Source organism: Oncorhynchus gorbuscha, linkage group LG13 (assembly GCF_021184085.1).
Source record: "Oncorhynchus gorbuscha isolate QuinsamMale2020 ecotype Even-year linkage group LG13, OgorEven_v1.0, whole genome shotgun sequence".
Lineage (NCBI taxonomy): Eukaryota > Metazoa > Chordata > Actinopteri > Salmoniformes > Salmonidae > Oncorhynchus > Oncorhynchus gorbuscha.
Window position 1 is genome coordinate 87,808,033 of NC_060185.1, and position 24,845 is coordinate 87,832,877.

At 48.5% G+C, this 24,845-nt stretch overlaps 1 protein-coding gene across 2 annotated transcripts in view; it reads right to left on the bottom strand.

Moving 5' to 3' along the window:
• Positions 1 to 24,845, bottom strand: part of LOC123994175 (serine/threonine-protein phosphatase 2A 55 kDa regulatory subunit B beta isoform-like) — a 107,583-nt gene that overhangs the window by 37,348 nt on the left and 45,390 nt on the right. Inside the window, exon 1 of one of the 2 annotated variants that reach the window (XM_046296703.1) lies at positions 8,986 to 9,843. The exons of the other annotated variant lie outside the window; for it this stretch is intronic. Coding sequence (XP_046152659.1) covers positions 8,986 to 9,055 — 70 coding nt within the window. The 5' untranslated portion in view covers positions 9,056 to 9,843. Of the gene's footprint in view, positions 1 to 8,985; positions 9,844 to 24,845 lie in introns of those variants that run through there. 2 annotated transcript variants of the gene reach the window in all.

Here is a 24,845-nt window from a genome sequence, read left to right on the forward strand (position 1 = left end):
ACAGAGAGATTAACCTGGAGAAGAGTCCCCTAAGCAAGCTGGTCCTGGGGATCGGTTCACAAACACAAACACACCCCACAGAGCCCCAGGACAGCAGCACAATTAGACCCAATCAAATCACGAGAAAACAAAAATAATTACTAAACACACTGGAAAGAATTAACATAAAAACAGAGCAAACTATAATGCTATTTGGCCCTACAAAGATAGTACACAGTGGCAGAATACCAGACCACTGTGACTGACCCAAACTTAAGGAAAGCTTTGACTATGTACAGACTCAGTGAGCATAGCCTTGCTATTGAGAGGCCACCGTAGGCAGACCTGGCTCTCAAGAGAAGACAGGCTGTGTGCACACTGCCCACAAAATGAGGTGGAAACTGAGCTGCACTTCCTAACCTACTGCCAAATTTATGACCATATTAGACACACATATTTCCCTCAGATTACACAGATCCACAAAGAATTCGTAAACAAATCCAATTTTGATAAACTCCCATATCTATTGTTTATTTCACTTTTGTTTGTTATCTATTTCACTTGCTTTGGCAATGTAAACATGTGTTTCCCATGTGAATAAATCCCCTTAAACTAAATTGAAATTGAAATTGAGATAGATCGTGAGATCGAGAGAGCGAGAGACCGAGAAAGAGATTACACATACAGTGGGGCAAAAAAGTATTTAGTCAGCCACCAATTGTGCAAGTTCTCCCACTTAAAAAGATGAGAGAGACCTGTAATTTTCATAATAGGTACACTTCAACTATGACAGACAAAATTAGAAAAAGAAATCTAGAAAATCACATTGTAGGATTTTTTAAGAATTTATTTGCAAATTATGGTGGAAAATAAGTATTTGGTCAATAACAAAAGTTTATCTCAATACTTTGTTATATACCCTTTGTTGGCAATGACGGAGGTCAAACGTTTTCTGTAAGTCTTCACAAGGTTCACACACGGTTGCTGGTATTTTGGCCCATTCCTCCATGCAGATCTCCTCTAGAGCAGTGATGTGGGGGGCTGTTGCTGGGCAACATGGACTTTTAACTCCCTCCAAAGATTTTCTATGGGGTTGAGATCTGGAGACTGGCTAGGCCACTCCAGGACCTTGAAATGCTTCTTACGAAGCCACTCCTTTGTTGCCCGGGCGGTGTGTATGGGATCATTGTCATGCTGAAAGACCCAGGCACGTTTCATCTTCAATGCCCTTGCTGATGGAAGGAGGTTTTCACTCAAAATCTCACGATACATGGCCCCATTCATTCTTTCCTTTACACGGATCAGTCGTCCTGGTCCCTTTGCAGAAAACAGCCTCAAAGCATGACGTTTCCACCCCCATGCTTCATAGTAGGTATGGTGTTCTTTGGATGCAACTCAGCATTCTTTGTCCTCCAAACACGACGAGTTGAGTTTTTACCAAAAAGTTATATTTTGGTTTCATCTGACCATATGACATTCTCCCAATCTTCTTCTGGATCATCCAAATGCTCTCTAGCAAACTTCAGACGGGCCTGGACATGTACTGGCTTAAGCATGTACTGGCTTAAGCACCAACGTCTGGCACTGCAGGACTTTGAGTCCCTGGCGGTGTAGTGTGTTACTGATGGTAGGCTTTGTTACTTTGGTCCCAGCTCTCTGCAGGTCATTCACTAGGTCCCCCCGTGTGGTTCTGGGATTTTTGCTCACCGTTCTTGTGATCATTTTGACCCCACGGGGTGAGATCTTGCGTGGAGCCCCAGATCGAGGTAGTTTATCAGTGGTCTTGTATGTCTTCCATTTCCTAATATTTGCTCCCACAGTTGATTTCTTCAAACCAAGCTGCTTACCTATTGCAGATTCAATCTTCCCAGCCTGGTGCAGGTCTACAATTTTGTTTCTGGTGTCCTATGACAGCTCTTTGGTCTTGGCCATAGTGGAGTTTGGAGTGTGACTGTTTAAGGTTGTGGACAGGCGTCTTTTATACTGATAAGTGGAGGACAGATGAGCCTCTTAAACAGGAAGTTACAGGTCTGTGAGAGCCAGAAATCTTGCTTGTTTGAAGGTGACCAAATACTTATTTTCCACTATAATTTGCAAATAAATTCATTAAAAATCCTACAATGTGATTTTCTTGATTTTTTTTCTCATTTTGTCTGTCATAGTTGAAGTGTACCTATGATGAAAATTACAGGCCTCTCTCATCTTTTTAAGTGGGAGAACTTGCACAATTGGTGGCTGACTAAATACTTTTTTGCCCCACTGTAGATTATGTCGTTCCAGTTTAGATTTTAAGGTCATTGTTCTGATGGCTAAATTTAAAAGGACAAAAATACATGTCAATCCTGTCGTTGAATCCTACAGCTCCCTGCATCCTGGTCTCAGGGAAATGGTCATGTTACTAAATGACACCCTATATCAAGGCTATTCAACTGGTGGCCCGCGGGACAGACCCGGGTCGTTTATTCATTTAGACTGGCCCCCTGATCAATTCTGAATATTAACAAAAGATCTGCAAAAAAACTACGACTCTCAGGAACAGGTACCTGCCATCTGTTTTCCTGTCTGGTGAAAGCTATGACTCTCAGGAACATGTACCTGCCATCTGTTTTCCTGTCTGGTGAAAGCTACGACTCTCAGGAACAGGTACCTGCCATCTGTTTTCCTGTCTGGTGAAAGCTACGACTCTCAGGAACAGGTACCTGCCATCTGTTTTCCTGTCTGGTGAAAGCTATGACTCTCAGGAACATGTACCTGCCATCTGTTTTCCTGTCTGGTGAAAGCTACGACTCTCAGGAACAGGTACCTGCCATCTGTTTTCCTGTCTGGTGAAAGCTATGACTCTCAGGAACAGGTACCTGCCATCTGTTTTCCTGTCTGATGAAAGCTACGACTCTCAGGAACAGGTACCTGCCATCTGTTTTCCTGTCTGGTGAAAGCTACGACTCTCAGGAACAGGTACCTGCCATCTGTTTTCCTGTCTGGTGAAAGCTACGACTCTCAGGAACAGGTACCTGCCATCTGTTTTCCTGTCTGGTGAAAGCTACGACTCTCAGGAACAGGTACCTGCCATCTGTTTTCCTGTCTGGTGAAAGCTATGACTCTCAGGAACATGTACCTGCCATCTGTTTTCCTGTCTGGTGAAAGCTACGACTCTCAGGAACATGTACCTGCCATCTGTTTTCCTGTCTGGTGAAAGCTACGACTCTCAGGAACAGGTACCTGCCATCTGTTTTCCTGTCTGGTGAAAGCTACGACTCTCAGGAACAGGTACCTGCCATCTGTTTTCCTGTCTGGTGAAAGCTACGACTCTCAGGAACAGGTACCTGCCATCTGTTTTCCTGTCTGGTGAAAGCTACGACTCTCAGGAACAGGTACCTTTATTTAACCAGTTAGGCCAGTTGAGAACAAGTTCTCATTTACAACTGCAACCTGGCCAAGATAAAGCAAAGCAGTGTGACACAAATAACAACACAGAGTTATACATAAACAAATGTACTGTCAATAACACAATGAGAAAAAATCAAGTCTATATACAATGTGTACAAATGGGGTAAATAGTAATATATGCCATTTAGCAGACGCTTTTATCCAAAGCGACTTACAGTCATGTGTGCATACATTCTACGTATGGGTGGTCCCGGGGATCAAACCCACTACCCTGGCGTTACAAGCGCCATGCTCTACCAACTGAGCTACAGAAGGACCACTTGAGGAGGTAAGGCAATAAATAGGCCATAGTAGCAAAGTAATTAGAATTTAGCAGATTAACACTGCAGAGATAGATGAGCAGATGACAATGTGCAAGTAGTGATACTGGTGTACAAAAGATCAGAAAAGTAAATAAAAACAATATGGGGATGAGGTAGGTAGATTGGGTGAGCGATTTACAGATGGACTATGTACAGCTGCAGCGATCGGTTAGCTGCTCAGATAGCTGATGTTTAAAGTTGGTGAAGGAAATGTAAGTCACCAGCTTCAGCAATTTTTGCAATTCGTTCCAGTCACTGGCAGCAGAGAACTGGAAGGAAAGGCAGCCAAAGAAGGTGCTGGCTTTGGGGATTACCAGTGAAATATACCTGCTGGAGCACGTGCTACGGGGGGGTGTTGCTATGGTGACCAGTGAGCTGAGATAAGGCGGAGCTTTACCTAGCATAGACTTATTGATAACCTGGAGCCAGTGGGTCTGGCGATGAATATGTAGCGAGGGCCAGCCGACTAGAGCATACAGGTCGCGGTGGTGGGTGGTATAAGGTGATTTGGTAACAAAATGGATGGCACTTTGATAGACTGCATCCAGTTTGCTGAGTAGAGTATTGGAAGCTGTTGCAAAATAGAAAGCCGATTCTAGATGTAATTTTGGATTGGAGTTGTTTGATATGACTCTGGAAGGAGAGTTTGCAGTCTAGCCAGACACCTAGGTATTTGTAGTTGTCCACATATTCTAGGTCAGAACCGTCCAGGGTGGTGATGCTAGTCGGGCGTGCGGGTGCGGGCAGCAAACAGTTGAAAAGCATGCATTTGGTTTTACTAGCGTTTAAGAGCAGTTGGAGGCCACGGAAGGAGTGTTGTATGGCATTGAAGCTCGTTTGGAGGTTAGTTAACACAGTGTCCAAAGAAGGGCCAGATGTATACAGAATGGTGTCGTCTGCGTAGAGGTGGATCAGGGAATCACACGCAGCGAGAGGGACATCGTTGATATATACAAAGAAAAGAGTCGGCCCGAGAATTGAACCCTGTGGCACCCCCATAGAGACTGCCAGAGGTCCGGACAACAGGCCCTCCGATTTGACACACTGACCTCTGTCTGCGAAGTAGTTGGTGAACCAGGCGAGGAAATCATTTGAGAAACCAAGACTATTGAGTCTGCGATAAGAATACGGTGATCGACAGAGTCAAAAGCCTTGGCCAGGTCGATGAAGACTGCTGCACAGTACTGACCTTTATCGATGGAGGTCATGATATCGTTTAGTACCTTGAGCGTGGCTGTGGTGCACCCGTGACCAGGTCAGAAACCGGATTTCACAGCAGAGGAGGTATGGTGGAGAAACTCTCTCAGGACTACCTACCACCCTTCTGTTTTCCTGTCCTATTCTCACAAGGACTCGTTAGAAGGGAGTGACTAAGGGAAATGAATTCAAAGCATGCTTCCTTCAAACTGGAATTTGGCATTGCCTGATTTTACATGTCTTTGTATTATATATTATTATGCTTAGTTTATAGATCATTTTAAAATGACATTTAAGAAGCGTTTAAAAGTTGTTTAAATAAACACTTTTAAATGGTGAGCGAGAGTTGTGCCTTTTCCTTTTTAATGATTATCGATTTTTTTGGGTTGGCCTTCGACTCACGATGGTTGAGCCCCGCCCACTTCTTTCCTAATTACTTTTAGCAAAATTTCAACTTAAGAAAAGTGCTTTATTGATGTGTGGTGGGTGTTGCTTTTTATACAGTTCTTCTGACAAAGAATCGCATGTGGAAAATGTCAACCCCTCCCTGAAATTACTTGTTTTTATACATCTGCTCCCAAGTGACTCAGCAATCTAAGGCACTGCATCGCAGTGCTAGAGAGTTCACTACAGACCCTGGTTCGATCCCGGGCTGTATTACAACCGGCCATGATCGTGAGTCCCATAGGGTGGCACGTAATTGGCGCAGCGTCATCCAGCTTTGGCAGGGGTAGGCCTTCATTGCCGTCAACAGACTTGTCTAGTTAAATAAAGATTTTTTTAAATCAATAAGAATATAGTTGAATAGCCCTTCCCTATATAGTGCACTACTTTTAACCAGGGCCACATGGGAAATATAGGGAATAAGGTACCATTTGTGATGCAGACATGTTTCTACTCCAACCTTGGGTTTGGAACAGAATCATTATAATGTCCTTCAAAATGTATTCTGCTGTGAATATGTTCTTCCATTCCTTGCATTTGAATTATTTCAAGTTTTTTGTGCGTCTGAGTGTGCTTGTGTGTGAGGGGAGGTTGGGCATGTGTGTATTGTGTGTATTGTGTGTGTGTGTGTTTGAAGTGATATGAAGACATATAGCAGGAATGTTACATCACTATTAGCAACATGTCATCTGTATGCGGCTGTATGCAAATAAACTGGAATGTTAATTTTATTTTTTTCCCAGGCTCCTTTGCTCAGTCTTCACAACCCCAAGAGGCCTTTCTTACCAACCCAGAGTGATGAGATGAAAACCTAGGCTTTCTATCTTTTCTCCATTACGCAGGAATAAAGTATATATTCCATCTCGCAGTCCATCCAATGTTCATGCATTGAAAAGCAGTAGAACAGTGTTAGTAGAATGTTCCAGAGACATTTTAAGTACATGGTGACAAAGAGTGATTGATGATAGGATGTTTCTTCTTCTCTCATTCAGCAAAAACACATTCAGTTTGACCTCCTGCAAGTCATTATGGGTATTGGGATCTCATGGGTCCCTATGGGAACACCTCTTGGACACTACACACACAACCCACTGAGGCGTGGGATTGGTACAAACTAAAGGTCAGCGTGTGACATCATTCAAACATTACATCATTAAAATGAGCTGTGAGTGCCTGAGGGAACTATTACCAACAGCTGATCTGACCTCAGCTTGGACCTACGTTTCACGTTTTATTAGTCGTATGTACAGGATACACATGGTATACTCCGTCCAACATAATGCTTTATCGCAGCTTCCTTCTGGACAATGCAGCAACAATAAGACGTGTGTGTGTGTGTGTGTGTGTGTGTGTGTGTGTGTGTGTGTGTGTGTGTGTGTGTGTGTGTGTGTGTGTGTGTGTGTGTGTGTGTGTGTGTGTGTGTGTGTGTGTGTGTGTGTGTGTGTGTGTGTGTGTGTGTGTGTGTGTGTGTGTGTGTGTGGATAGTGGATTTATGATGTGAGAGACCAGAGAGGAGAATGAACATAGACACTCACCTGCTGATTCCTGATGCAAACTGTGAACAATACTGCTGTAAAACCCTTAGACCACACACACACACACACACACACACACACACACACACACACACACACACACACACACACACACACACACACACACACACACACACACACAGTCTCTATAATGAGTTATTATGCTTGACAATCTCCGTAAATTGAAGTAACAAAAACACAAAGACGTGAGCTCCCCAGACGGACGAGACAGACGGGCCTGAGGAGATACACCCTGTATTTACCACCTGGATTAACCCCCACCCACCCTCGCTCTGTCTGTTTGTCGGTCCATAGAGAGGTTTCATGTTTGTCCAGAGAGAGAGAGAGGGTTTAGAGATATTTCCCTCAAACCCACAAAGAATTTAAAAACAAATCCAATCTTGATAAACTCCCATATCTATGAGGTGAAATACCACAGTTTGTCATCACAGCAGCAAGATTTGTGACCTGTTACCCCAAGAAAAGGGCAACCTGTGGAGCACAAACAACAATTGTAAATATGGCCTATATTTATCTGTCTATTTATTCTCCCTTTCATACTTCAACTACATTTACATTTACATTTAAGTCATTTAGCAGACGCTCTTATCCAGAGCGACTTACAAACTACTTGCACATTGTTACAACACTGTACATAGCCAATAATATAACATTTGAAATGGCTTTATTCTTGTAAACATTTTGTGAGTGTAATGTTTACTGTTAATTTCTGTTTATTTCCCTTGTTTATTTCCTTTTTGTCTATTCCACTTGCCTTGGCAATGTAAACATGCTTCCCATGCCAATAAAGCTCTTTGAATTTAATTGAGTGACAGAGAGAGAGAGAGAGAGAGAGAGAGAGAGAGAGAGAGAGAGAGAGGGAGAGAGAGAAAGAGAGAGAGCATCCCTCTGTGCCTCATGTCCTGTCCTCTAAGTATGACTCCTACACCCTGCAGGCAAAAGTGACCAGAGAAAGCTGATCTAGTTAGACTCTGTTAGGGAGGTTCTGATGCAGGAGATGCAGGGAAACCGGAGGTGGAGGGGTTGGATATCCAGACGGGTCCTAGGGGGGTGGCTACCAATCAATCTCCGATTGGGGAACAGATACTGGCTTCACAGTAGCGTCATAGAACCAGACAGAGGACTACGCTCACTATTCTGTTTTGCTTTACATGGTTAGTTATCTCACGATCAGACTGGTTCCAACAGGTTAGTCACACAGCATCAATTACATTAGCATCAGTTAGTCCTGGTTAATCAATAGACATGATCAGTGACTGGGGCTAACATGGTTAATTAGATCAGTCTGACGATGGGACTTAATGATATCAGTAAATCACCGGACTAACCCTGATCTATTAGCCAGACAGAGAGAGGCAGACACAGCAAGGCACTGGGCTAATGCAGCGCTGTAGGAGGCTGTACTCTGTCCATGGTGCTGAATCCAGTCAGACTTTCTAGAATGATCCAACCTCAAAGATACACACACTTCTCTCTTCCCCCTCCCCTCTCCTACCCCTCCCTCTCTCTCACACACAGTATATTTACTGACTCATTCAAGGCTGTGCCATTCAGAGCACATTCGTTCAATCAGGCCAGCCATTGAAACAGACATACCCTGGATCGGTTCCTTCTGTTTCTAAATATGGAGCATGAGAGACTACCCACTGGGCACAGACGTCAATTCAACGTCTATTCCACGTTGGTTCAATTTCATTGAAATGACGTGGAAACAACGTTGATTCAACCAGTGTGTGCCCAGTGGGTAGGGAGTAGGCCAGACAAGTAGACCGCCACCCTCCATAAATGATCAGACTTCCATCCGAAGCAACAATCAATCCGTTCGCTACATGACACCAGGCAAGATCGATAAGGTTCCGGGTCGGGACGCTATAATGTCGACAAAAAGCATTCTTCTGATGACCATTTGTAAATCAATCCTTCATCATAACCGATATGCGGAATACTCGGCCTTCTTTACAGTACAGTTTATGTAAAAATCAAGCGGTGTACTCTATGAAATAAATCGAACATTGTAAATGTGTGATGACGAATAGCCTATCTTGTTTTCCTTTGCATACCTTCAGTGGCATAGTTGTGGTCGCGTAGGAAGCTGTTGTTGATCTTGCGGGTGTCACTCTCCTCCTCCATTGATAAATCGGTTGGTTCAGGATCCTGAGACCGTTAAAAGACATCCTGGACGTTACCCTCAGCAGCAGGCGGACCGCAAGACCAGCGTGAGGGCTGTCATCTTGACTCGAACTCTCTGATAGATATAGCGGAATGATCAAATAGCGATATTGTCAAGTCCCGTCCACGTCTTAGAGCGCTTCAAATAGGAGGTTTTAGCCTATGCTGTGACAGTGCTTTACAAATGTGTGTCTTTAGTAATTCTAGCGCATTTAACATCGACAGAATGGGTGGTGGTTGCCTCCGTCTTGCCTCGTTAAAAAAGACGAAAATAACCTAAGTAGTTTCAAATTATCAAAATGTCTTCAAAACGTGCCTCCTCTGCTGTGCAGTGGAATGGGTCTAAGAAATAGCCTTTTCCCTGTATGAGAGTGTGTGAATGAGAAAGCAGTCCTTAGTAAATATTATCTGGTGAGGATATGAGTTGAAGCAGGCAAGATTCAGCTTGGCTGGGCGGGATTATGCGTCAAGCCTGGCTGGCTAAAGTCATTCCAACGTTTCCCTGCCAGCCTCCTCGGTTGCAGATCAGAGTGTCACTTCGCTTTCCTCCTTCCTTTCGTTCACCAAGCAAAGTCCTCCTCGTTTTCGCTCTTCAAACAGAAGGAAGTGTGGTGCAGCGCGCCCGAGTCGTTGGTACGCATATGGACTGGGGCGGCAGTATCCCTGGCGCTGGTACTGACGCGCCGCTTTAGCACCAACCCGATTGCGGCAGGCTGGTTCTTCAAAACTACACGCAGCAAACGAGTTTTGAACGCTCGCTGTGACGTTTAATCGAACCATCACAGTGCAGCCTACTGGCAATGGTCAGTCAGGAAATCATGAATTCTGAATGACCCAAGATGAAAAGCGGATCGGACATTGTACAGTTAATGCCAGGGCTAAGTTCTATTTGTTTTCCCCTGGGTGACATGAAGGAATGGGCTCACTGATTTAGTTAATACCTTGTTACTGTTGTAGACCTATAGACATCAGGAGAGAGGAAGACATTGAGGGGAAAGGAGACTAAAGCTAAGAGACAGGTAGGAAAAGTGATGAAGGATGGAAGAAAGAGAAAGACATAGAGAGAAAGGGAATAAAGAGAGAGAAAGAGAGAGAGAGAGAGAGAGAGAGAGAGAGAGAGAGAAGCAGAGAAACAGAGAGAAAGAGACATAGAGAGAAAGGGAAGAAAGAGAGAGAAAGAGAGAGAGAGAGAGAGAGAGAGAGAGAGAGAGAGAGAGAGAGAGAGAGCAGAGAAACAGAGAGAAAGAGACATAGAGAGAAAGGGAAGAAAGAGAGAGAGAGAGAGAGAGAGAGAGAGAGAGAGAGAGAGAGAGAGAGAGAGAGAGAGAGAGAGAGAGAGAGAGAGAGAGAGGATGATGAAGGAGGAGTGCAGCAGCCAGTCTGATTAATTAGATTAAGTTGAGATGTCTTCACCACCTGGTCATTCTGGATCACCAATGGGATTTCGCCACACACACACACACACACACACACAACACACACACACACACACACACACACACACACACACACACACACACACACACACACACACACACACACACACACACACACACACACACACACACACACACACACACACACACACACACACCCAATGTATGTGCATGTTTGTGTATGTGCATGTTTGTGTATGTGCACTTGTGTTTGTGCATTTGTATGCATGTGTGTGTGTCTGCATTGTGTACACATGTAATTGAAGTGCCCATTTGCAGCCAGGTCGTTCAAGATTCACTTCGAAATTGGACAACCGTCCATGTCCCGAGGATGTCGGGAGATGCCTCTAAAATGTACCACTAGAGGCAACGGTGAGCACTAGTACCCCACAAACTCCAGTCCTGATGGTTGTGTGTTCACTCTCAGCTAGACACTCATTTTAAAACATGTTTTAACCCTATCCCAAACCTTAACCCTTAACTTACACATTATGCAGAAAAGTTATGTATTGCAGCTTTAACCATTAACCACGGGGTATCAAAAACACCACAAACACCACACATTTTTAAGTTTGGAGCAGCTTTGAAATTTGACGTTTGGAGAAATGTGGATAGACAACAGAATCGGAAGGGAAATTGGTAAAAAAATGAGATTGTGTTGCCACTTCCTTCAGTGCTCATGTGTATGTGGCTGTTTTTAAACAACTAATTGTCCGATGTGGGTTCAATTATTTGAATTCCTTTTAGTTAGTTTGTTTTCCGTGAGCTCAATGCGCACATCACACAATTTCTCTAGAGATAAATCTGATCCAGCCTGAATGTCACGACTTCCGCCGAAGTTGGTCCCTCTCCTTGTTCGGGCGGCGTTCGGCGTTCGGTCACTGACCTTCTAGCAATCGCTGATCCACTTTTCATTTTCCATTGGTTTTGTATTGTCTTCCATAACACCTGGTTCCAATACCATCAATTCCATGTTGTTTATTTAACCCTCTGTCCCCCCCCATGTCCTTGTATGTAATTGTTTATTGTAGTGCTTGTGCAACGGTATGCTGGTATTATCGGGTTTTGTTTGACCCATTTATTTGTATTGTTCTGTTGACAGTGGTTTATGGTTATTAAACAACACCGTTGTGAATCAGTTTTTGCTCTCCTGCGCCTGATTTCTCTGCTCCCAGTACGCACCTCACTACACTGAACTGTGCGATGTAGTAGTTGTGTGCATGTTTGTGTGTATGCTCTTGTAAGTCGCTCTGGATAAGAGCGTCTGCTAAATGACTTAAATGTAAATGTAAATGTTGTGTTCATGCATTTGTATGTATGTGTGTGTGTCTGTATTGTGTCGATACACATGTAATCCAATTTTTAGGATCTGGCTATAGAACCCATTGCCCTCTATGGTTGTGAGGTCTGGGGTCCGCTCACCAACCAAGGGTTCACTAAATGGGAAGCAAACAGCTGGAGGCAGGGCTTTCTCCTATAGAGCTCCATTTTTATGGAATGGTCTGCCTACCCATGTGAGAGACGCAGACTCAGTGTCAACCTTTAAGTCTTTACCGAAGACTCATCTCTTCAGTGGGTCATATGATTGAGTGTAGTCTGGCCCAGGAGTGTGAAGGTGAACGGAAAGGCACTGGAGCAAAGAACAGCCCTTGCTGTCTCTGCCTGTCCAGTTCCCCTCTTTCCACTGGGATTCTCTGCCTCTAACCCTATTACAGGGAATGAGTCACTGGCTTACTGGTGCTCTTTCATGCCGTCCCTAGGAGAGGTGCTTCACTTGAGTGGGTTGAGTCACTGACGTGATCTTCCTGTTTGGGTTGGCGCCCCACCTTGGATTGTGCCGTGGCGGAGATCTTTTTGGGTTATACTCGGCCTTGTCTCAGGATGGTAAGTTGGTGGTTGAAGATATCCCACTAGTGGTGTGGGGGCTGTGCTTTGGCAAAGTGGGTGGGGTTATATCCTGCCTGTTTGGCCCTGTCCGGGGGTATCATCGGATGGGGCCGACAGTGTCTCCTGACCCCTCCTGTCTCAGCCTCCAGTATTTATGCTGCAGTAGTTTATGTGTCAGGGGACTAGGGTCAGTTTGTTATATCTGGAGTACTTCTCCTGTCCTATCCGGTGTCCTGTGTGAATTTAAGTATGCTCTCTCTAATTCTCTCTTTCTCTCTCTCTCTCTTTCTTTCTTTCTCTCTCTCTGAGGACCTGAGCCCTAGGACCATGCCTCAGGACTACCTGGCATGATGACTCCTTGCTCTCCCCAGTCCACCTGGCCGTGCTGCTGCTCCAGTTTCAACTGTTCTGCCTGCGGCTATGGAAACCTGACCTGTTCACCGGACGTGCTGATTTCAACTCTCTAGAGACAGTAGGAGCGGTAGAGATACTCTTAATGATCAGCTATGAAAAGCCAACTGATATTTACTCCTGAGGTGCTGACTTGTTGCACCCTCAACAACTACTGTGATTATTATTATTTGACCATGCTGGTCATTTATGAACATTTGAACATCTTGGCCATGTTCTGTTATAATCTCCACCCGGCACAGCCAGAAGAGGACTGGCCACCCCTCATAGCCTGGTTCCTCTTTAGATTTCTTCCTAGGTTTTGGCCTTTCTAGGGAGTTTTTCCTAGCCACCGTGCTTCTACACCTGCATTGCTTGCTGTTTGGGGCTTTAGACTGGGTTTCTGTACAGCACTTTGAGATATCAGCTGATGTATGAAGGGCTTTATAAATACATTTGATTTGATAAAAGTAAGTCCTATTTACTTTGACGAACTACTAAAATAGTGATTTTGTCAGACAACAACAGCTGTATAGAGATGAGATGATGACTTGGAATGAAATAATAAAGTCATCAGATAAAACAAATGTAATATACACAACTGAAATATTTTATTAAAGTAATGTGAATAAATGATGGTGAATAAGTGATAAGCAGTAATGTTCAATCACTACCGTCATGGGACTTTTATTACTAGTTTTAATCTGTGTTTATACAGCATTCAATCCACATTATACTTAGTGCATTCAATGTTTTTTTTAAATACATTGAAATCAAAAACTAATTGCTCAGCATTAGTATTTGTGGGAGTGAGATGCTCTTCAAACCAGAATCATCTCCTCTCCTCTGTCTTCTGCACATACTATGTTACACCCCACTAGCCCCCCAGACTCCACCTGAATACATTACATTACACACACACACACACACACACACACACACACACACACACACACACACACACACACACACACACACACACACACACACACACACACACACACACACACACACACACACACACACACACACACACACACACACCACACCACACCACTGTACCGAATACATTACAAGGCATTATCCATGCAGAGCTATAATGAAGCCAACTGGAGCATGGTGTTCTGTAAGGAAGAGTGGTTACATATTTACACTCTCCTGCTCTTCTAATGAAATCTCTGTTCAAAACCACCAATCTTCAGCTTAAGATCGATCTGAGTGGTCAGTGGAGCATCTCAATTGAAATAGGACATCTTTATCATTATTTAAACATGAGGACAGACAGTTGTGTTCAGTCATGGAGTGTTGCTAACAAAGACTCAATTCTTCTGTGTGTCGGTTGACTAACAACAAGATTAGATTGAAATGAATTAGAACCGCTGGGAGACAATGGAATTAGTAGAGTCAGTGGAGTGAAGACTGGTTGGTTGGGCGATTATGGTTCCACTTGGGAAGTGGCAAGTGGGTACAATGCAGGTGGCTTTGGTAGAGAGAGAGAGAGAGAGAGAGAGAGAGAGAGAGAGAGAGAGAGAGAGAGAGAGAGAGAGAGAGAGAGAGAGAGAGAGAGAGAGAGGGGAATAGAGAGAGACACAGAAAGAGAGAGACACATGAAGCAGAGGCAGTGAACAACAGAGGCAGTGACCAGCAGAGGCAGTGAACAACAGAGGCAGTGGACAGCAGAGGCAGTGAACAACAGAGGCAGTGGACAGCAGAGGCAGTGGACAGCAGAGGCAGTGAACAACAGAGGCAGTGGACAGCAGAGGCAGTGAACAACAGAGGCAGTGGACAGCAGAGGCAGTGGACAGCAGAGGCAGTGGACAGCAGAGGCAGTGAACAACAGAGGCAGTGGACAGCAGAGGCAGTGAACAACAGAGGCAGTGGACAGCAGAGGCAGTGGACAGCAGAGGCAGTGGACAGCAGAGGCAGTGGACAGCAGAGGCAGTGAACAGCAGAGGCAGTGGACAGCAGAGGCAGTGGACAGCAGAGGCAGTGAACAGCAGAGGCAGAACATTTGATTGTATAATGAAAGCGTGTGGAAGCCACCAGCCAAAACCTCAGATGAATGCTACTGCTTTAATGACCCAGATCCTACCTCTCTTTCCATCTCTACCCTCCCCTTCTCTCCTACTCTTTCCTCACCCTGTTTCACCCAGCCTCTTTCCCTTTTCGCTTAGCCAGGTCTTGCTGTTCCCTGCTCCCCAGGCCTTCTACCCTCTTCTACCCCCTTCTACCCTCTTCACCTTTCCACCTAGCCCTGTCTCTAAGCCTTTCTCCCCTCTACCTAGCCCTGTCTCTAAGCCTTTCTCCCCTCTACCAAGCCCTGTATCTCAGCCTTTCTCCCCTCTATTTAGCCCTGTCTCTAAGCCTTTCTCCCCTCTACCTAGCCCTGTCTCTCAGCCTTTCTCCCCTCTACATAGCCCTGTCTCTAAGCCTTTCTCCCCTCTACCTAGCCCTGTCTCTAAGCCTTTCTCCCCTCTACATAGCCCTGTCTCTCAGCCTTTCTCCCCTCTACCTAGCCCTGTCTCTCAGCCTTTCTCCACTCTACATAGCCCTGTCTCTAAGCCTTTCTCCCCTCTACATAGCCCTGTCTCTCAGCCTTTCCCCCCTCTAACTAGCCCTGTCTCTCAGCCTTTCTCCCCTCTACATAGCCCTGCTTCAAAGCCTTACTCCCCTCTACCTAGCCCTGTCTCTCAGCCTTTCTCCCCTCTACCTAGCCCTGTCTCTCATCCTTTCTCCCCTCTACATAGCCCTGTCTCTCAGCCTTTCCCACCTCTAACTAGCCCTGTCTCTCAGCATTTCTCCCCTCTACATAGCCCTGCTTCTAAGCCTTACTCCCCTCTATCTAGCCCTGTCTCTAAGCTTTTCTCCCCTCTACCTAGCACTGTCTCTAAGCCGATCTCCCCTCTACATAGCCCTGTCTCTCAGCCTTTCTCCCCTCTACATAGCCCTGCTTCTAAGCCTTTCTCCCCTCTATCTAGCCCTGTCTCTAAGCCTTTCTCCCCTCTACCTAGCCCTGTCTCTTAGCATTTCTTCCCTCTACCTAGCCCTTTTTCTAAGACTTTCAACCCTCTACCTAGCCCTGTCTCTAAGCCTTTCTCCCCTCTACCTAGCCCTGTCTCTAAGCCTTTCTCTCCTCTACCTAGCCCTGTCTCTAAGCCTTTCACCCCTCCCTAGCCCTGCCTCTAAGCCTGTCTCCCCTCCCTAGCCCTGTCTCTAAGCCTTTCCTCCCTCTACCTAGCCCTGTCTCTAAGCCTTTCCCCCCTCTACCTAGCCCTGTCTCTAAGCCTTTGTCCCCGCTATGTAGATCTGTCTCTAAGCCTTTCTCCCCTCTACATAGCCCTGTCTCTCAGCATTTCTCCCCTCTACATAGCCCTGCTTCTAAGCCTTTCTCCCCTCTATCTAGCCCTGTCTCTAAGCCATTCTCCCCGCTACCTAGCCCTGTCTCTAAGCCGTTCTCCCCGCTACCTAGCCCTGTCTCTCAGTCTTTCTCCCCTCTACCTAGCCCTGTCTCTCAGCCTTTCTCCCCTCTACATAGCCCTGCTTCTAAGCCTTTCTCCCTTCTATCTAGCCCTGTCTCTAAGCCTTTCTCCCCTCTATCTAGCCCTGTCTCTAAGCCTTTCTCCCCTCTACCTAGCCCTGTCTCAAAGCCTTTCTCCCCTCTACCTAGCCCTGTCTCTAAGCCTTTCTCTCCTCTACCTAGCCCTGTTTCTCAGCCTTTCTCCCCTCTACCTAGCCCTGTCTCTAAGCCTTTCTCCCCTCTACCTAGCCCTGTCTCTAAGCCTTTCACCCCTCCCTAGCCCTGCCTCTAAGCCTGTCTCCCCTCCCTAGCCCTGTCTCTAAGCCTTTCTCCCCTCGACATAGCCCTGCATCTAAGCCTTTGTCCCCTCTACCTAGCCCTGTCTCTAAGCCTTTCTCCCCTCTACCAAGCCCTGTATCTCAGCCTTTCTCCCCTCTATTTAGCCCTGTCTCTAAGCCTTTCTCCCCTCTACCTAGCCCTGTCTCTCAGCCTTTCTCCCCTCTACATAGCCCTGTCTCTAAGCCTTTCTCCCCTCTACCTAGCCCTGTCTCTAAGCCTTTCTCCCCTCTACATAGCCCTGTCTCTCAGCCTTTCTCCCCTCTACCTAGCCCTGTCTCTCAGCCTTTCTCCACTCTACATAGCCCTGTCTCTCAGCCTTTCTCCCCTCTACATAGCCCTGTCTCTCAGCCTTTCCCCCCTCTAACTAGCCCTGTCTCTCAGCCTTTCTCCCCTCTACCTAGCCCTGTCTCTCAGGCTTTCTCCCCTCTACCAAGCCCTGTGTCTAAGCCTTTCTCCCCTCTACCTAGCCCTGTCTCTAAGCCTTTCTCCCCTCTACATAGCCCTGTCTCTCAGCCTTTCCCCCCTCTAACTAGCCCTGTCTCTCAGCCTTTCTCCCCTCTACATAGCCCTGCTTCTAAGCCTTACTCCCCTCTACCTAGCCCTGTCTCTCAGCCTTTCTCCCCTCTACCTAGCCCTGTCTCTCATCCTTTCTCCCCTCTACATAGCCCTGTCTCTCAGCCTTTCCCCCCTCTAACTAGCCCTGTCTCTCAGCATTTCTCCCCTCTACATAGCCCTGCTTCTAAGCCTTACTCCCCTCTATCTAGCCCTGTCTCTAAGCCTTTCTCCCCTCTACCTAGCACTGTCTCTAAGCCGATCTCCCCTCTACCTAGCCCTGTCTCTCAGCCTTTCTCCCCTCTACCTAGCCCTGTCTCGAAGCCTTTCTCCCCTCTAAATAAGCCCTGTCTCTAAGCCTTTCTCCCCTCTACCTAGCCCTGTCTCGAAGCCTTTCTCCCCTCTACCTAGCCCTGTCTCTAAGCCTTTCTCCCCTCTACCTAGCCCTGTCTCTAAGCCTTTCTCTCCTCTACCTAGCCCTGTTTCTTAGCCTTTCTCACCTCTACCTAGCCCTGTCTCTATGCCTTTCCCCCCTCTACCTAGCCCTGTCTCTTAGCCTTTCTCCCCTCTACCTAGCCCTTTTTCTAAGACTTTCAACCCTCTACCTAGCCCTGTCTCTAAGCCTTTCTCCCCTCTACCTAGCCCTGTCTCTAAGCCGTTCTCTCCTCTACCTAGCCCTGTGTCTAAGCCTTTCTCCCCTCTACCTAGCCCTGTCTCTAAGCCTTTCTCCCCTCTACATAGCCCTGTCTCTAAGCCTTTCACCCCTCCCTAGCCCTGCCTCTAAGCCTGTCTCCCCTCCCTAGCCCTGTCTCTAAGCCTTTCCTCCCTCTACCTAGCCCTGTCTCTAAGCCTTTCCCCCCTCTACCTAGCCCTGTCTCTAAGCCTTTGTCCCCGCTATGTAGATCTGTCTCTAAGCCTTTCTGCCCTCTACATAGCCCTGTCTCTCAGCATTTCCCCCCTCTACATAGCCCTGCTTCTAAGCCTTTCTCCCCTCTATCTAGCCCTGTCTCTAAGCCATTCTCCCCGCTACCTAGCCCTGTCTCTCAGTCTTTCTCCCCTCTACCTAGCCCTGTCTATAAGCCTTTCTCTCCTCTACCTAGCCCTGCCTCTAAGCCGTTCTCCCCGCTACCTAGCCCTGCCTCTAAGCCGTTCTCCCCGCTACCTAGCCCTGTCTCTCAGTCTTTCTCCCCTCTACCTAGCCCTGTCTCTAAGCCTTTCTCTCCTCTACCTAGCCCTGCCTCTAAGCCGTTCTCCCCGCTACCTAGCCCTGTCTCTCAGCATTTCTCTCCTCTACCTAGCCCTGCCTCTAAGCCGTTCTCCCCGCTACCTAGCCCTGTCTCTAAGCCTTTCTCTCCTCTACCTAGCCCTGCCTCTAAGCCGATCTTCCCTCTACCTAGCCCTGTCTCTCAGCCTTTCTCCCCTCTACATAGCCCTGCTTCTAAGCCTTTCTCTCCTCTATCTAGCCCTGTCTCTAAGCCTTTCTCCCCTCTATCTAGCCCTGTATCTCAGCCTTTCTCCCCTCTACCAAGCCCTGTCTCTAAGCCTTTCTCCCCTACCTAGCCCTGTTTCTTAGCCTTTCTCCCCTCTACCTAGCCCTGTCTCTAAGCCTTTCTCCCCTCTACCTAGCCCTGTCTCTAAGCCTTTCACCCCTCCCTAGCCCTGCCTCTAAGCCTTTCTCCCCTCCCTAGCTCTGTCTCTAAGCCTTTCCTCCCTCTACCTAGCCCTGTCTCTAAGCCTTTCCCCCCTCTACCTAGCCCTGTCTCTAAGCCTTTGTCCCCGCTACGTAGATCTGTCTCTAAGCCTTTCTCCCCTCTACATAGCCCTGTCTCTCAGCATTTCTCCCCTCTACATAGCCCTGTCTCTGAGCCATTCTCCCCGCTACCTAGCCCTGTCTCTCAGTCTTTCTCCCCTCTACCTAGCCCTGTCTCTAAGCCTTTCCTCCCTCTACCTAGCCCTGTCTCTAATCCTTTCCCCCCGCTACCTAGCCCTGTCTCTAAGCCTTTCTCTCCTCTACCTAGCCCTGCCTCTAAGCCGATCTTCCCTCTACCTAGCCCTGTCTCTCAGCCTTTCTCCCCTCTACATAGCCCTGCTTCTAAGCCTTTCTCTCCTCTATCTAGCCCTGTCTCTAAGCCTTTCTCCCCTCTATCTAGCCCTGTCTCTAAGCCTTTCTCCCCTCTACCTAGCCCTGTCTCAAAGCCTTTCTCCCCTCTACCTAGCCCTGTCTCTAAGCCTTTCTCTCCTCTACCTAGCCCTGTTTCTTAGCCTTTCTCCCCTCTATCTAGCCCTGTCTCTAAGCCATTCTCCCCGCTACCTAGCCCTGTCTCTCAGTCTTTCTCCCCTCTACCTAGCCCTGTCTATAAGCCTTTCTCTCCTCTACCTAGCCCTGCCTCTAAGCCGTTCTCCCCGCTACCTAGCCCTGCCTCTAAGCCGTTCTCCCCGCTACCTAGCCCTGTCTCTCAGTCTTTCTCCCCTCTACCTAGCCCTGTCTCTAAGCCTTTCTCTCCTCTACCTAGCCCTGCCTCTAAGCCGTTCTCCCCGCTACCTAGCCCTGTCTCTCAGCATTTCTCTCCTCTACCTAGCCCTGCCTCTAAGCCGTTCTCCCCGCTACCTAGCCCTGTCTCTAAGCCTTTCTCTCCTCTACCTAGCCCTGCCTCTAAGCCGATCTTCCCTCTACCTAGCCCTGTCTCTCAGCCTTTCTCCCCTCTACATAGCCCTGCTTCTAAGCCTTTCTCTCCTCTATCTAGCCCTGTCTCTAAGCCTTTCTCCCCTCTATCTAGCCCTGTATCTCAGCCTTTCTCCCCTCTACCAAGCCCTGTCTCTAAGCCTTTCTCCCCTCTACCTAGCCCTGTTTCTTAGCCTTTCTCCCCTCTACCTAGCCCTGTCTCTAAGCCTTTCTCCCCTCTACCTAGCCCTGTCTCTAAGCCTTTCACCCCTCCCTAGCCCTGCCTCTAAGCCTTTCTCCCCTCCCTAGCTCTGTCTCTAAGCCTTTCCTCCCTCTACCTAGCCCTGTCTCTAAGCCTTTCCCCCCTCTACCTAGCCCTGTCTCTAAGCCTTTGTCCCCGCTACGTAGATCTGTCTCTAAGCCTTTCTCCCCTCTACATAGCCCTGTCTCTCACCATTTCTCCCCTCTACATAGCCCTGTCTCTGAGCCATTCTCCCCGCTACCTAGCCCTGTCTCTCAGTCTTTCTCCCCTCTACCTAGCCCTGTCTCTAAGCCTTTCCTCCCTCTACCTAGCCCTGTCTCTAATCCTTTCCCCCCGCTACCTAGCCCTGTCTCTAAGCCTTTCTCTCCTCTACCTAGCCCTGCCTCTAAGCCGATCTTCCCTCTACCTAGCCCTGTCTCTCAGCCTTTCTCCCCTCTACATAGCCCTGCTTCTAAGCCTTTCTCTCCTCTATCTAGCCCTGTCTCTAAGCCTTTCTCCCCTCTATCTAGCCCTGTCTCTAAGCCTTTCTCCCCTCTACCTAGCCCTGTCTCAAAGCCTTTCTCCCCTCTACCTAGCCCTGTCTCTAAGCCTTTCTCTCCTCTACCTAGCCCTGTTTCTTAGCCTTTCTCCCCTCTACCTAGCCCTGTCTCTAAGCCTTTCTCCCCTCTACCTAGCCCTGTCTCTAAGCCTTTCACCCCTCCCTAGCCCTGCCTCTAAGCCTTTCTCCCCTCCCTAGCCCTGTCTCTAAGCCTTTCCTCCCTCTACCTAGCCCTGTCTCTAAGCCTTTCCCCCCTCTACCTAGCCCTGTCTCTAAGCCTTTGTCCCCGCTACGTAGATCTGTCTCTAAGCCTTTCTCCCCTCTACATAGCCCTGTCTCTCAGCATTTCTCCCCTCTACATAGCCCTGTCTCTGAGCCATTCTCCCCGCTACCTAGCCCTGTCTCTCAGTCTTTCTCCCCTCTACCTAGCCCTGTCTCTAAGCCTTTCCTCCCTCTACCTAGCCCTGTCTCTAAGCCTTTCCCCCCTCTACCTAGCCCTGTCTCTAAGCCTTTGTCCCCGCTACGTAGATCTGTCTCTAAGCCTTTCTCCCCTCTACATAGCCCTGTCTCTGAGCCATTCTCCCCGCTACCTAGCCCTGTCTCTCAGTCTTTCTCCCCTCTACCTAGCCCTGTCTGTAAGCCTTTCTTTCCTCTACCTAGCCCTGCCTCTAAGCCGTTCTCCCCGCTACCTAGCCCTGTCTTTCAGCCTTTCTCTCCTCTACCTAGCCCTGTCTCTAAGCCTTTCTCCCCTCTACCTAGCCCTGTCTCTAAGCCTTTCACCCCTCCCTAGCCCTGCCTCTAAGCCTGTCTCCCCTCCCTAGCCCTGTCTCTAAGCCTTTCCTCCCTCTACCTAGCCCTGTCTCTAAGCCTTTCCCCCCTCTACCTAGCCCTGTCTCTAAGCCTTTGTCCCCGCTACGTAGATCTGTCTCTAAGCCTTTCTCCCCTCTACATAGCCCTGTCTCTCAGCATTTCTCCCCTCTACATAGCCCTGTCTCTGAGCCATTCTCCCCGCTACCTAGCCCTGTCTCTCAGTCTTTCTCCCCTCTACCTAGCCCTGTCTCTAAGCCTTTCCTCCCTCTACCTAGCCCTGTCTCTAAGCCTTTCCCCCCTCTACCTAGCCCTGTCTCTAAGCCTTTGTCCCCGCTACGTAGATCTGTCTCTAAGCCTTTCTCCCCTCTACATAGCCCTGTCTCTGAGCCATTCTCCCCGCTACCTAGCCCTGTCTCTGTCTTTCTCCCCTCTACCTAGCCCTGTCTCTAAGCCTTTCTCTCCTCTACCTAGCCCTGCCTCTAAGCCGTTCTCCTCGCTACCTAGCCCTGTCTTTCAGCCTTTCTCTCCTCTACCTAGCCCTGTCTCTAAGCAGTTCTCCCTTCTGCCTAGCCCTGTCTCTAAGCCTTTCTCCCCTCTACCTAGCCCTGTCTCTAAGCCTTTCACCCCTCCCTAGCCCTGCCTCTAAGCCTGTCTCCCCTCCCTAGCCCTGCCTCGAAGCCTTTCTCCCCTCTACCTAGCCCTGTCTCTAAGCCTTTCACCCCTCTACATAGCCGTGTCTCTAAGCCTTTCCCCCCTCTACCTAGCCCTGTCTCTAAGCCTTTGTCCCCTCTACCTAGATCTGTCTCTAAGCCTTTCCTCCCTCTACCTAGCCCTGTCTCTAAGCCTTTCCCCCCTCTACCTAGCCCTGTCTCTAAGCCTTTGTCCCCGCTACGTAGATCTGTCTCTAAGCCTTTCTCCCCTCTACATAGCCCTGTCTCTGAGCCATTCTCCCCGCTACCTAGCCCTGTCTCTCAGTCTTTCTCCCCTCTACCTAGCCCTGTCTGTAAGCCTTTCTTTCCTCTACCTAGCCCTGCCTCTAAGCCGTTCTCCCCGCTACCTAGCCCTGTCTTTCAGCCTTTCTCTCCTCTACCTAGCCCTGTCTCTAAGCCTTTCTCCCCTCTACCTAGCCCTGTCTCTAAGCCTTTCACCCCTCCCTAGCCCTGCCTCTAAGCCTGTCTCCCCTCCCTAGCCCTGTCTCTAAGCCTTTCCTCCCTCTACCTAGCCCTGTCTCTAAGCCTTTCCCCCCTCTACCTAGCCCTGTCTCTAAGCCTTTGTCCCCGCTACGTAGATCTGTCTCTAAGCCTTTCTCCCCTCTACATAGCCCTGTCTCTCAGCATTTCTCCCCTCTACATAGCCCTGTCTCTGAGCCATTCTCCCCGCTACCTAGCCCTGTCTCTCAGTCTTTCTCCCCTCTACCTAGCCCTGTCTCTAAGCCTTTCCTCCCTCTACCTAGCCCTGTCTCTAAGCCTTTCCCCCCTCTACCTAGCCCTGTCTCTAAGCCTTTGTCCCCGCTACGTAGATCTGTCTCTAAGCCTTTCTCCCCTCTACATAGCCCTGTCTCTGAGCCATTCTCCCCGCTACCTAGCCCTGTCTCTGTCTTTCTCCCCTCTACCTAGCCCTGTCTCTAAGCCTTTCTCTCCTCTACCTAGCCCTGCCTCTAAGCCGTTCTCCTCGCTACCTAGCCCTGTCTTTCAGCCTTTCTCTCCTCTACCTAGCCCTGTCTCTAAGCAGTTCTCCCTTCTGCCTAGCCCTGTCTCTAAGCCTTTCTCCCCTCTACCTAGCCCTGTCTCTAAGCCTTTCACCCCTCCCTAGCCCTGCCTCTAAGCCTGTCTCCCCTCCCTAGCCCTGCCTCGAAGCCTTTCTCCCCTCTACCTAGCCCTGTCTCTAAGCCTTTCACCCCTCTACATAGCCGTGTCTCTAAGCCTTTCCCCCCTCTACCTAGCCCTGTCTCTAAGCCTTTGTCCCCTCTACCTAGATCTGTCTCTAAGCCTTTCAGCCCTCCCTAGCCCTGCCTCTAAGCGGTTCTCCCTTCTACCTAGCCCTGTCTCAAAGCATTTGTCCCCTCTACCTAGCCCTGCCTCTAAGCCGTTCTCTCCTCTACCTAGCCCTGCCTCTAAGCCGTTCTCCCCTCTACCTTGCCCTGTCTCTATGCATTTCTCCCCTCTACCTAGCCCTGCCTCTAAGCCGTTCTCCCCTCTACCTTGCCATGTCTCTCAGCATTTCTCCCCTCTACCTCGCCCTGTCTCTATGCCTTTCTCCCCTCTACCTAGCCCTGTCTCTCTGCCTTTCTCCCCTCTACCTAGCCCTGTCTCTATGCCTTTCTCCCCTCTACCTAGCCCTGTCTCTAAGTCTTTCTCCCCTCTACCTAGCCCTGTCTCTCAGCCTTTCTCCCCTCTACCTAGCCCTGTCTCTATGCCTTTCAGCCCTCCCTTGCCCTGCCTCTAAGCCGTTCTCTCCTCTACCTAGCCCTGTCTCTAAGCCTTTCTCCCCTCTACCTAGCCCTGTCTCTCAGCCTTTCTCCCCTCTACCTAGCCCTGTCTCTAAGCCTTTCTCCCCTCTACCTAGCCCTGTCTCTAAGCCTTTCACCCCTCCCTATCCCTGCCTCTAAGCCTGTCTCCATTCCCTTGCCCTGCCTCGAATCCTTTCTCCCCTCTACATAGCCCTGTCTCTAAGCCATTCTCCCTTCTACCTAGCCCTGTCTCTAAGTCTTTCCCCCCTCTACCTAGCCCTGTGTCTAAGCCTTTGTCCCCTCTACCTAGATCTGTCTCTAAGCCTTTCAGCCCTCCCTAGCCCTGCCTCTAAGCCTTTTCCCCTCTACATAGCCCTGTCTCTAAGCCATTCTCCCTTCTACCTAGCCCTGTCTCTAAGCCTTTGTGCGCTCTACATAGATCTGTCTCTAAGCCTTTCAGCCCTCCCTTGCCCTGCCTCTAAGCGATTCTCCCTTCTACATTTACATTTACATTTACATTTACATTTAAGTCATTTAGCAGACGCTCTTATCCAGAGGGACTTACAAATTGGTGCATTCACCTTATGACATCCAGTGGAACAGTCACTTTACAATAGTGCATCTAAATCTTAAAGGGGGGGGGTGAGAGGGATTACTTATCCTATCCTAGGTATTCCTTAAAGAGGTGGGGTTTCAGGTGTCTCCGGAAGGTGGTGATTGACTCCGCTGTCCTGGCGTCGTGAGGGAGTTTGTTCCACCATTGGGGGGCCAGAGCAGCGAACAGTTTTGACTGGGCTGAGCGGGAGCTGTACTTCCTCAGTGGTAGGGAGGCGAGCAGGCCAGAGGTGGATGAACGCAGTGCCTAGCCCTGTCTCTAAGCCTTTCCCCCCTCTACCTAGCCCTGTCTCA